Source organism: Camarhynchus parvulus, unplaced genomic scaffold (genome assembly GCF_901933205.1).
Source record: "Camarhynchus parvulus unplaced genomic scaffold, STF_HiC, whole genome shotgun sequence".
In the NCBI taxonomy this organism is placed as follows: Eukaryota; Metazoa; Chordata; class Aves; order Passeriformes; family Thraupidae; genus Camarhynchus; species Camarhynchus parvulus.
This window is the reverse complement of record NW_022148579.1, coordinates 1-13,296: the sequence shown is the minus strand read 5'-3', so window position 1 is coordinate 13,296 and position 13,296 is coordinate 1. Positions and strand designations below refer to the sequence as shown.

The window sequence follows — 13,296 nt, the reverse complement described above, 5'->3', positions numbered from 1 at the left end:
TGTTTTGTTGGATTTTTTTGTGATTCTTTGTGATTTGTTTTGGGATTTTTTGGGGGTTTATCGGCAATTTTGGGCCATTTTCTGGGGGGAATTTTTGAGTTTTTTGGGGATTATTTTTTGGATATTTTTGGGGGGATTTTTTTGTGGGTTTTTGTGGATTTTTGGAGGGATTTTTTGGTTGTTTTGGGGCATTTTTTTTTTAGATTTTTGGGGGATTTTTGAGGATTTTTGGGGGATTTTTGAGGGAATTTTTTTTAATTTTTTTTTTTTTTTTTGGGGGGATTTTCCCCGATTTTGGGGTACCTTGTGCACGGCCTTGCGCAGGATGTCCTTGTACTCGTCCTTGGTGATGTCCTTGCGTTGGTAGAAGGGTTTGATGGCCAACTTGACCTCCTCCACCGCCCGCTCCTGCGTGTGCAGCTTCTTCAGGTACTGCGGGGACACCAGGGGTCACCAGGGGTCACCAAAGGTCACCACGAGGTCACCACGGGGTCACCAAGGGCGTGGTGTCCACCATGTCCAAACTGGGGTGACCACGACACCCTCGTGGTCATCACAACCAACTTGAGGTGACCACAAGGTCCTTGTGGTCATCAGAGTGAATTTGGGGTGACCACGAGGTCCTCATGGTCATCAGAGAGAATTTGGGGTGACCACGACACCCTCGTGGTCATCAAAACCAACCTGAGGTGACCACAAGGTCCTCGAGGTCATCGGAGTGAATTCAGGGTGACCACAAGGTCCTTGAGGCCACCATCACAAGTTTGGGGTGACCACGACACCCTCGTGGTCATCAGAGTGAAGTTGGGGTGACCACGACATCCTCGTGGTCATCAGAGAGAATTTGGGGGGACCATGACACCCTCGTGGTCATCAAAACCATTTTGGGGTGACCACAAGGTCCTCGTGGTCATCAGAGAGAATTCGGGGGGACCATGACACCCTCGTGGTCATCAAAACCAACCTGAGGTGACCACAAGGTCCTTGTGGTCATCAGAGAGAATTTGGGGTGACCCCAAGGTCCTTGAGGCCACCATCACAAGTTTGGGGTGACCACGAGGTCCTCATGGTCATCAGAGAGAATCTGGGGTGACCATGACACCCTCGTGGTCATCAAAACCATTTTGGGGTGACCACAAGATCCTCGTGGTCATCAGAGAGAATTTGGGGTGACCACAAGGTCCTTGAGGCCACCATCACAAGTTTGGGGTGACCACGACGACCTTGTGGTCATCAAAACCAACTTGAGGTGACCACGAGGTCCTCGTGGTCATCAGAGTGAATCTGGGGTGACCACGACACCCTCGTGGTCCTCACAACCAATTTTGGGGTGACCACGACACCCTCGTGGTCATCAGAGCAAATTCAGGGTGACCATGACAACCTCATGGTCATCAGAGAGAATTTGGGGTGACCACGAGACCCCCACGGTCATCCAAGCCAATTTTGGGGTGACCACAGCACCCCTGTGGTCATCACAACCAATTTGGGGTGACCACAAGGTCCTCGAGGCCACCAGCACAAGTTTGTGGTGACCACGACAACCTTGTGGTCATCAAAACCAACTTGAGGTGACCACAAGGTCCTCATGGTCACCAGAGCCAAATCTGGGGTGACCACAGCACCCTCATGACATCAGCAGCAGCAGCAGCAGCAGGGTCCCTGTCCCCCGCCATGTCCCCAATGTCCCCAATGTCCCCCAATGTCCCCAATGTCCCCCAATGTCCCCCAATGTCCCCAATGTCCCCAATGTCTCCAATGTCCCCAGTGTCCCCCAATGTCCCCAATGTCTCCAATGCCCCCCAGTGTCCCCCAATGTCTCCAGTGTCCCCCTGTCCCCCAATGTCCCCAATGTCCCCAATGTCTCCAAGTCACCCCATGTCCCCAACCCCCCACAATGTCCCCCCTACCTTGTCACTGTCCCCTCTGCCCTCCCTGTCCCCTCAATGTCCCCAATCCCCCCAATGTCCCTCGTACCTTGTCACTGTCCCCCCTGCCCTCGCTGTCCCCAATGTCCCCAATGTCCCCCGTACCTTGTCACTGTCCCCCCAATGTCCTCCTAATGTCCCCAATGTCCCCAACCCCTCCAATGTCCCCAGTGTCCCTGTACCTTGTCACTGTCCCCCAATGTCCCCAATGTCCCCAATGCCCCCAATGTCCCCAGTGTCCCCCGTACCTTGTCCCTGTCCCCCCTGCCCTCGCTGTCCCTCCTGTCCCAATGTCCCCAATGTCCCCAATGTCCCCGTACCTTGTCGCTGTCCCCCCTGCCCTCGCTGTCCCTCCTGTCCCAATGTCCCCAATGTCCCCAATGTCCCTCTGTCCCACAATGTCCACAATGTCCCCAATGTCCCCAATGTCCCCAGTGTCCCCCGTACCTTGTCGCTGTCCCCCCTGCCCTCGCTGTCCCCAATGTCCCCAGTGTCCCCCTGTCCCACAATGTCCCCAATGTCCCCAATGTCCCCGTACCTTGTCGCTGTCCCCCTGCCCTAGCTGTCCCCAATGTCCCCAGTGTCCCCAATGTCCCCGGGTAATTGTCTGTCCCCCTGCCCTCGCTGTCCACAATGTCCCCAATGTCCCCAGTGTCCCCCGTACCTTGTCGCTGTCCCCCCTGCCCTCGCTGTCCCCAATGTCCCCAGTGTCCCCCTGTCCCACAATGTCCCCAATGTCCCCAATGTCCCCGTACCTTGTCGCTGTCCCCCCTGCCCTCGCTGTCCCCAATGTCCCCAGTGTCCCCAATGTCCCCGGTACCTTGTCGCTGTCCCCCCTGCCCTCGCTGTCCACAATGTCCCCAATGTCCCCAGTGTCCCCCGTACCTTGTCGCTGTCCCCCCTGCCCTCGCTGTCCCCAATGCCCACAATGTCCACAATGTCCCCAATGTCCCCAATGTCCCCCATGTCCCCATACCTTGTCGCTGTCCCCCCTGCCCTCGCTGTCCCCCCAATGTCCCCAATGTCCCCCGTACCTTGTCGCTGTCCCCCCTGCCCTCGCTGTCCCTCCTGTCCCCCCCGGCGCCGCCCAGGCCGGGCAGGGTGGGGGTTGGGGGCGCGGCGGCCGCCCCGCCCCCGCCCAGGGGCAGCAGGTACGGGGGGGGCACCTGGGGGGGTCCCGGGGGGGCCCCGGGGGCCTGGGGGGGCCCCAGGGGGGGGGCGGCCTTGCCGTGGCTCAGGATCTGCCAAAAAAAACACCAAAAAAAATCAAAATTAAAAATCCAAAATTCAAAATTCAAAATTCAAAAATGTTGGGAAATTTTGGGGGGGGGGGGGTGATTGTCACTCCCATTCTGGGGGTCCTCACCACCCCCCCCTTTGGTTATTTTTTTGGATTTTGGGGGTCCCCGTTCATTTTTGGGGGTCCCCACCCCCATTTTGGGGTCCCCACCCCCATTTTTGGGATCCCCACGCCCACTTTGGGGTCCCCACCCCCATTTTGGGGTCCCCACCCCCAATTTGGGGTCCTCACCCCCCATTTTGGGGTCCCCACCCCCCTTTTTGGGGGTCCCCACCCCCAATTTGGGGTCCCCACCCCCATTCTGGGGTCCCCACCCCCATTTTTGGGGTCCCCACCCCCATTTTGGGATCCCCACTCCCTTTTGGGGTCCCCTCCCCCATTTTGGGGTCCCCACCCCCCTTTTTGGGGTCCCCACCCCCATTTTGGTGTCCCCACCCCCATTTTTGGGGCCCCCACCCCCATTTTGGGTGTCCCCACCCCCAATTTGGGGTCCCCACCCCCATTTTGGGATCCCCACCCCCATTTTGGGGTCCCCACCCCCATTTTGGGGTCCCCACCCCCATTTTTGGGGTCCCCACCCCCCATTTGGTGTCCCCACCCCCATTCTGGGGTCCCCACCCCCCATTTGGGGTCCTCACCCCCCTTTTTGGGGTCCCCACCCCCATTTTTGGGGTCCCCACCCCAATTTGGTGTCCCCACTCCCTTTTGGGGTCCCCACCCCCCATTTTGGTGTCCCCACCCCCATTTTTGGTGTCCCCACCCCCATTTTGGTGTCCCCACTCCCTTTTGGGTGTCCCCACCCCCATTTTGGTGTCCCCACCCCCATTTTGGGGTCCCCACCCCCATTTTGGGGTCCCCACCCCCCATTTTGGTGTCCCCACCCCCATTTTTGGGGTCCCCACCCCCATTTTAGGGTCCCCACCCCCAATTTTGGTGTCCCCACCCCATTTTGGTGTCCCCACTCCCATTTTGGGGTCCCCCCCCCCATTTTGGGGTCCCCACCCCCATTTTGGGGTCCCCACTCCCTTTTGGGGTCCCCACCCCCTTTTTGGTGTCCCCCACCCCCATTTTTGTGTGTCCCCACCCCCATTTTGGTGTCCCCACTCCCTTTTGGGTGTCCCCACCCCCATTTTGGTGTCCCCACCCCCATTTTGGTGTCCCCACTCCCTTTTGGGTGTCCCCACCCCCATTTTGGTGTCCCCACCCCCATTTTGGTGTCCCCACCCCCATTTTGGGGACATTTCTGTTCCTTTCGGGGGTCCCATGTCCCCTCCTGGTGTCCCCTCCCCGTGTGCCCCCTCCCAGTTTGGGTGTCCCCATGTCCCCCCCACTCTGGATGTCCCCGTGTCCCATCCCAGTGTCCCTGTGTCCCCTGCAATGTCCCCATGTCCCCTCCCCATGTCCCCCCACCCCCCACTCTGGGTGTCCCCCCCAGTGTCCCCCTGTCCCCCCCAGTGTCCCCCTGTCCCTCCAGTGTCCCCCTGTCCCTCCAGTGTCCCCATGTCCCCCAGTGTCCCCTGTTCCTCCAGTGTCCCTGTGTCCCCCTCCAGTGTCTCCCTGTCCCCCTCAGTGTCCCCATGTCCCCCATGGTGTCCCCATGTCCCTCCAGTGTCCCCCTGTCCCCCAGTGTCCCTGTGTCCCCCCGTGTCCCCGTGTCCCCCCAATGTCCCCCTGTCCCTCCAGTGTCCCCATGTCCCCCCAGTGTCCCACTGTCCCTCCAGTGTCCCCCTGTCCCCACGGTGTCCCCATGTCCCCCATGGTGTCTCCCTGTCCCCCAGTGTCCCCACGTCCCCCATGGTGTCCCCATGTCTCCCCCAATGTCCCCCTGTCCCCCCAGTGTCCCCTGTCCTCCAGTGTCCCCATTTCCCCCCCCACTCTGGGTGTCCCCATGTCCCCCCAGTGTCCCCCTGTCCCTCCAGTGTCCCCATGTCCCCTTCATGTCCCCATGTCCCCCCCCAGTGTCCCGTGTCCACCCCAGTGTCCCTGTGTCCCCCCCAGTGTCTCCCTGTCCCCCATGGTGTCCCCATGTCCCCCCAGTGTCCCCACGTGTCCTGGTCCCCACGTGTGTCCCCCTGTCCCCCCAGTGTCCCTGTGTCTCCCCACTCTGTGTGTCCCCATGTCCCCCTGCCTCTGGGTGTCCCCATGTCCCCCCCAGTTTGGGTGTCCCCATGTCCCTTCCCCATGTCCCCTCCTGGTTTGGGTGTCCCCGTGTCTCCTTCTCGTGTCCCCCCCCAGTTCAGGGGTCCGTCCCCATGTCCCCTCCAGTGTCCCCTGGTCACGTCCCCCTCACTCTAGGTGTCCCCATGTCCCCCTCAGTCTCCTGGTGTCCCCCTGGTGTCCCCCCAACTCTGGGTCCCTGTGTCCCCTCCCCCTGTCCCCCCCACCTCTGGGTGTCCCCATTTCCCCTCCCCATGTCCCCCCCAGTGTCCCACGCAGTTCAGGGGTCCCCATGTCCCCCCCCTACTCTGGGTGTCCCCATGTCCCCCCCATGTCCCCATGTCCCCTCCAGTGTCCCCTCCCACTCTGGGTGTCCCAATGTCCCCTCCCACTGTCCCCTCCCACTTTAGGTGTCCCCATGTCCCCCCCACTCTGGGTGCTCCCTGTGCCCCCATGTCCCCTCCCAATCTGGGTGTCCCCCAGTGTCCCCTCCCACTTTAGGTGTCCCCATGTCCCCCCCCCCTCTGGGTGTCCCCATGTCCCCCCCATGTCCCCTCCAGTGTCCCCTCCCACTTTAGATGTCCCCACGTCCCCCCCATGTCCCCTCCCACTCTGGGTGCTCCCCCAGTGTCCCCTCCCAGTTCAGGGGTCCCCATGTCCCCCCCGTGTCCCCGCGGTGTCCCCACCTGGTTGGTGGCCTGGATCAGCTCCTGGGCCTTGGCCCTGCTGGCCAGGTTGGCCTCCTCCATCTTGAACAGCAGCGCCGTCACTGCCGGGAAGGGGACACCAAAATCGGCAAAAATGTCCCCAAAAACGTCACCAAATACGTCCCCAGCGTGCCAACAGAACCCCCCAAAAACGTCCCCAAAAATGTCCCCAACGTGACAACAGAACCCCCCAAAAACGTCCCCAAAAATGTCACCAAATATGTCCCCAGCGTGCCAACAGAACCCCCCAGGAACGTCCCCAAAAATGTCCCCAGAAACGTCCCCAAAAATGTCCCCAACGTGACAACAGAACCCCCCAGGAATGTCCCCAAAAATGTCCCCAAAAATGTCACCAAATATGTCCCCAACATGCCAACAGAACGCCCAGAAATGTCCCCAAAAATGTCACAAACGTGACAACAGAACACCCCAGAAACGTCCCCAAAAATGTCCCCAGAAATGTCCCCAACATGCCAACAGAACCCCCCAAAAATGTCCCCAAAATGTCCCCAAAATGTCCCCAAAAATGTCCCCTATTTGCCAACACAACCCCCCAGAAACGTCCCCAAAAATGTCCCCAAAATGTCCCCAAAAATGTCCCCAATGTGCCAACAGAACCCCCAAAAATGTCCCCAAAAAATTGTCCCCAAAAATGTCCCCAATGAGCCAACAGAAGCCCCCAGAAGTGACCCCAAAAATGTCCCCAAAAATGTCCCCAACGTGCCAAGAGAAGCCCCAGAAACGTCCCCAAAAATGTCCCCAAAAATGTCCCCAAAAATGTAACCCATGTGCAACCACAAGCCCCCAAACCACCCAAAAACGTCCCCAAAACGTCCCCAAAAATGACCCCAAAATGTCCCCAAAAATGTCACCTAGGTGGCAACAGAACCTCCCAAAAATGTCCCCAAAAACGTCCCCAAAAATGTCCCCAATGTGACAACAGAACGCCCCAGGAACGTCCCCAAAAATGTCCCCAAAAATGTCCCCAGCCCCCCAGAGACATCCCCAAAAATGTCCCCAAAATGTCCCCAAAAATGTAACCCATGTGCAACCACAAGCCCCCAAAACCACCCAAAAATGGCCCCAAAATGTCCCCAACGTGCCACCAGAACCCCCCAGAAACGTCCCCAAAATTGTCACCAAAAATGTCACCAATGTGCCAACAGAAGTCCCCAGAAGTGACCCCAAAATTGTCCCCAAAAATGTCCCCAACGTGCCAATAGAACCCCCCAAAAACGTCCCCAAAATGTCCCCAAAAATGTCCCCAACGTGACAACAGAATGCCCCAGGAACGTCCCCAAAAACGTCCCCAGAAATGTCCCCAAAAATGTCCCCAAAATGTCACAAAAAATGTCCCCAGAAATGTCCCCAAAAATGTCCCCAGCCCCCCAGAGACATCCCCAAAAATGTCCCCAACGTGCCAACAGAACCCCCAGAAACGTCCCCAAAAATGTTCCCAAAAATGTCCCCAAAAATATCACCTAGGTGGCAACAGAACCTCTCAGAAATGTCCCCAAAAATGTCCCCAAGAATGTCCCCAAGAATGTCCCCAAGAATGTCCCCAAAAATGTCCCCAAAAATGTCCCCAACGTGCCAAGAGAAGCCCCAGAAACGTCCCCAAAATTGTCCCCAATGTGCCAATAGAACCACCCAAAAACGTCCCCAAAATTGTCCCCAAAAATGTCACCTATGTGCCAACACAACCCCAAAAAATAACCCCAAATTTGTCCCCAAAAAATGTCCCCAACGTGCCAACCGAACCACCCAAAAACGTCCCCAAAATTGTCCCCAAAATGTCACCAATGTGCCAACAGAACCACCCAAAAACGTCCCCAAAATGTCCCCAAAAATGTCCCCAAAAATGTCCCCAAAAATGTCACCCAAGTGCCAACACAACGCCAAAAAATAACCCCAAATTTGTCCCCAAAATGTCACCTAGGTGACAACACAACCCCCCAAAAAATGTCAGGACACCCCAAAAATGCCCCCAAAAATGTTGGGACACCCCAAAAACCTCCCCAAAAAAATCAGGACATCCCAAAACTCCTCAACACCTGCCCCAAAAATGTTGGGACACCCCGAAAACACCCCCAAACCCCCCTCAAAAAACATCAATACACCCCAAAAACTCCCCAAAAACCCCTCAAAAACCATCAATACACCCCAAAATCTCCTCAAAATCCCCCCAAAATTTGGGGACACCCCAAAAACTGCCGCTGGTGGCGCAGTCCACACCGCCCTGCAGGCTCCATGCCCCCAAAAACTCCCTCCAAAAAACATCAATACACCCCAAAACCCCCCAAAAAACCTCAATACACCCCAAAAACACCCCCAAAAATGTCAGGACACCCCAAACACCCCCCAAAAACTTGGGGACCCCCCAAAACCCGTCACCTACGTGCCAGCACGCTGCTGGTGGCGCAGTCCACGCCGCCCTGCAGGCTCCATCCCCCAAAAACTCCCCAAAAACCCCCCCAAAACCCCTCAAAAAACATCAATACACACGCAAAACCCCCCGAAATCCCCCCAAAACCATCAGGACACCCCCAAAAACTTGGGGACCCCCAAAACTCCGTCACCTCTCACGTGCCAGCCCCCATCCAAAATGCTGGTGGCGCAGTCCTGCAGGCTCCATCCCCCAAAATCTCCCCAAAAACCCCCCAAAAAACCATCAATACACCCCAAAAACACCCCCAAAAAAATCAGGGCACCCCAAAACCCCCCAAAAACTTGGGGACACCTCAAAAACTGCCGCTGGTGGCGCTGTCCACACCGCCCTGCAGGCTCCATCCCCCAAAAACTCCCTCCAAAAAACCATCAATACACCTCAAAACCCCCCAAAAAACCATCAATACACTCCAAAATCTCCCCAAAACTCCCCAAAAACTTGGGGACCCCCCAAAACCCGTCACCTACGTGCCAGCACGCCGCTGGTGGCGCAGTCCACGCCGTCCTGCAGGCTCCATCCCCCAAAAACTCCCCAAAAATCCCCGAAAACCCCCCAGAAAACCATCAATACACCCCAAAATCTCCCCAAACCCCCAAAAACTTGGGGACACCCCAAAAACTGCCGCTGGTGGCGCAGTCCACGCCGCCCTGCAGGCTCCATGCCCCCAAAAACTCCCAAAAACTCCCTCAAAAAACCACCAATACACCCCAAAATCTCCCCAAAATCCCCCAAAAAACTTCAGGGCACACCAAAAACCCCCAAAACTCCCCAAAAACTTGGGGACCCCCCAAAACCCGTCACCTACGTGCCAGCACGCCGCTGGTGGCGCAGTCCACGCCGCCCTGCAGGCTCCATCCCCGGCGCCCGCCCGTTGCCCGTCGCCGCCCGCTCCGGGCGCCGCCGCCGCCGCCTCTCGCCGCCTCCTCCTTGCCCTCGCTGCGGCTGTGGCCTCGGGGTCCCCCCTCGGGGGCTCCCCGGGCCCGTCCCTCGCTGCCCGCGCTCTGGGGGTGTCCCCCGGAGCCCTCCTCGGGCAGGAAGGACACGTCGGGGGTCTTGCAGCTGCTGTCCACCGTCTGCGAGTCCGGCGTCAGCTTCGCGCTTCGGCGGGCGGCGGGCGGCCGGGCGGGGTTTGGGGGGTGGCGCCCGCGGCGGGGAGGGGCTGGGAGGTTTTGGGGTTCCCCCGGCGGATTTTTCAGAGCCCGACCAGGTGGGTTCGGGTTTGGGGGGCAGACGGAGAGGAGGGGTGGCGGCGCTTTGGCTGTCGGCTTTGGATTTCTTCAAAGCGCCGCCGCCGCCGCTCTTCACCTTGGTCTTCCTCTTCTTCCTCGCCTCGCCCTTGGCTTTGACTTTGACTTTCTTCACCCCTCCCTTGACTTTGGACGCTTTCACCTTGCGCGGTTTCACACCTCCGTCTCGCGCCGGCCCCCCGTCGTTTTTGGGGGTGCCTTTCTGCGTTTTCTCCTCGGCTTTCAGGAACGCCGCCCGGCTCTCGGCATCGCGGGCGAATTTCACCCCGATGCCGGCACCGCCGCCGCCGCTGCCGCCTCCACCGTCTTTGGTGGTCGTGGTGGAGCTGACGCCCTCCCGGATCAACACCGACACCTTGGATTGGAGCTTCACCTTCCTGGGCGCCGCCGCGGGCGCTCTCGGCGCCGCCGTTTCCGCCCCTTCCTTGTGCCCGCCTCCCGTTTTCCCTTTCCTGCCGCTTTTCTCGCGCTGCTTCTCTTTGCTTTTCCCGCTCTCCGCCGCGGCGGGCTCGGCGTAATCCTTGAATTTTTTCTTGTATTTCTCCCTCCCCGTCGGCCTCTCCTCGGGGCGGCTCCGTTTCCTCTCCTTCTCCTTCTTTCCGGGCTCCGCCGCCGGCCTCACCTCGGTTTTCCTCGCCGGGAACTCGGCGTGCTCGCGGTCGGAAAATCCCTCAAAGCTCAACCCTTCGGAATCGTAGAGAACCTCCCGTTTGGGTTCCGGCGTCGCCGCGCGCCGATTCACCGTGATGGTTCTTTTGATGGCAAAAAGATCCGAGTCGTTCAGCTCCTGCACCGGCGGCACCGCACCGCGGCCCCGCGGCGCCCTCGCCCCTTCTCCGCCGCTTTCCCGTCGCCGCCGTCCCTCCGCGACCCGCGGCGTTCCCGGGACCTCGAGCGTTGCTTCTTCTTCTTCTTCTCCCCGCGGTGCTTCTCTTTGTGCCGCGACCGCCCGGAGCTGCCCGGCGGCGCCCGGCGCCGTTCTCCCTCGACCTTGGCGCCCGACCCGGCGCCCGCGGCGCGACCTGACCCGCGGCGCCGGTGTACGCTCTTTGGATTCGGCGCCCGGTTCCGGAGCTTTCTTGGCGCCCGGCCAGGCGCTCCCGAACCGCCAGCGTTCCGGGATCGTTTGGATTTCTTCCTGGCGCCAGCCAGCGGAACGCGGCGGCGGCGGCGCGAAGCGGCGCTGGCTGAGGATTTTCCTCCTCAAATCCGGGGTTACGCCACGCCGCCGGCGTTACTGCGCCGCCGCCGCCCGTTTTCCAGCGGATCCGGTTGGGATTCGGCGCGAAATACGCTTCTTCATCAGAATCGGCGTGGAGACAGGAAATCGTCGCCGCCCTGGGGAGCCGCGGCGCTCGCGGCTCCGGCCTGGCGCGGCCCTCGAGCGGCGCCCGGCGCCGAGCCGGTAGTGCCACCACCACCGCTGCCACCGCCCACGGAAAATCCTCAATGGGCTGAACCTCTCCTCCTCTGGCTGCACGATCTCCCCTTCCTCGATCTCCGAGTACGCCCGGCGTGCCCCACTTCGCGGCGCCAGCGGTGCCGGGAGGGTTTCGGGAGTGGCGCCCAGCAGCGATTGCTTGGGGCGGCGCCGCCGCCGGGTTTTGGGGCGCTTTGGGGTTGCCGGGGGTCACCACCTCCAAGGAGAGTTTGCCGTCGAATTTGGGGTGGGCCTCGCTCTCGGCGCGGCCTTTGCCGCCCAGGTCCACGAGCACGGCGCTGGTTCGGCAGCGGCCGGCGCTGCCGTCTCGAGCCTTCCTCGCGCTCTTCCTCCTCCTCCTCCTCCTCGTCCTCATCCTCGTCCTCCTCCTCGGGCAGGGTGGAGTCGGCACCGGGAGGGTTCGGGGGAGTTTTCGGCGGTTCCGGATCTTTCTCGAAGTCTTGGCTCAGGCTGTTGTCGTCGTAGATGCCGGCCAAGGTCTCCGAGATGCGGCTGATGCTGTGGGAAACGTCTGGCAGCAGCGCCGGCGCCTCTTCCTCCTCCTCCTCCTCCTCCTCTTCCTCCTCCTCCTCCTCCTCTTCCTCCTCCTCCTCCTCCTCCTCCTCTTCCTCCTCCTCCTCCTCAGGGCTGGGGCTGCTGCGGGACGAGCTGGGGTTGGAACCCGTGGGGTCGAAGGGGTCGTACTTCTGGTCCTGCCGGCCTTCGGCCTCTTTGCCGGGCGACGAAGAGGAGGCGGCGCCGCTGCCGTAACCAAAATCCGGGGCTCCTCCTCCTCCTCCTCCTCCGCCCCCCAAACCCGGGTTCTCCTCGTCGGTGGGGTGGAAAGGATCATAAATATCCAGGCAAGGCGAGCGGGGCCGGGCCGAGACGGGCCCGGGTGGGCCCGAGGAAGAGGAGGCGGACGAGGAGGAAGAGCGGGAGGAGGAAGAAGAAGAGGAGGAAGAGGAGGAGGAGGAAGAGGAGGAAGAATCGCCTTTTTCCGGCGGGTGGGTGCGGCCGGGCTCGTCCCGGTTGGCTGCAGGGGGCTGCGGGGGGCGCTGTTGTTGCTGCTGCTGTTGGGGTCCCCCCGGGGTCCCCCCGCCCGGAGCGGCCGCTCGGGGTCCTCGGGGGCGGCGGGGCCGGCCGGGCGTGGGGGGAGGGGCTCGGCGGGTCCGGTGGGGGAGGGGAGGAGCCGGGGGTCCCGGTGGTGGGGGGGCCAGGGGGGGATGGGGGACCCCCGGGGAGGCGCCAGCGGCGGGAGGAGGAGACGGGCAGGTGACCTGGGGGGGGGAGAAGAAAGATGTCCCCAAAATATCCCATTTCTACCTAAATCCCGTTTCCGCCAAAAATGTCCCGCCTAAATATCCCATTTCTACCTAAATCCCATAAAAATGTACCCAAAATATCCCATTTCTACCTAAATCCCATAAAAATGTCCCCAAAATATCCCATTTCTACCTAAATCCCATAAAAATGTCCCCAAAATATCCCATTTCTACCTAAATCCCACGTTTCCAGCCAAAAAATCCCATTTCCAGCCTAAATTCCACATTTCCAGACAAATCCCATAAAGATCTACCCAAAATATCCAATTTCTACCTAAATTCCATAAAGATGTCCCCAAAATATCCCATTTCTACCTAAATCCCACGTTTCCAGCCAAAAAATCCCATTTCCAGCCTAAATTCCACATTTCCAGACAAATCCCATAAAGATCTCCCCAAAATATCCCATTTCTACCTAAATCCCATAAAGATCTCCCCAAAATATCCCATTTCTACCTAAATTCCATAAAGATGTCCCCAAAATATCCCATTTCTACCTAAATTCCACATTTCCACGCTAAATCCTAAAGATGTCCCCAAAATATCCCATTTCTACCTAAATCCCAAAAACATGTACCCAAAATATCCCATTTCTACCTAAATTCCACATTTCCAGCCAAAAATCCCATTTCCAGCCTAAATTCCACGTTTCCACCCTAAATTCCTCATTTTCACCCTAAATCCTATAAAGATCTCCCCAAAATATCCCATTTCCACCTGAATTCCACATTTCCACCCTAAATCCTATAAATCCCCTCCAAAT

The 13,296-nt window shown here is 59.2% G+C and overlaps 1 protein-coding gene across 1 annotated transcript; it reads right to left on the bottom strand.

Annotated features, from left to right (window-relative positions):
* Window positions 1–303: 303 nt before the first annotated feature.
* Window positions 304–12,488, bottom strand: SCAF1 (SR-related CTD associated factor 1; the record flags this gene model as incomplete). Its single annotated transcript, XM_030970679.1, has 8 exons — window positions 304–432; window positions 2,963–3,169; window positions 6,072–6,154; window positions 9,009–9,068; window positions 9,347–9,700; window positions 9,774–10,975; window positions 11,027–11,400; window positions 11,502–12,488. Coding segments are annotated over 8 exons (3,396 nt in total), but the record flags the coding sequence as incomplete, so codon positions are not given.
* Between the last annotated feature and the right edge of the window lie 808 nt (window positions 12,489–13,296).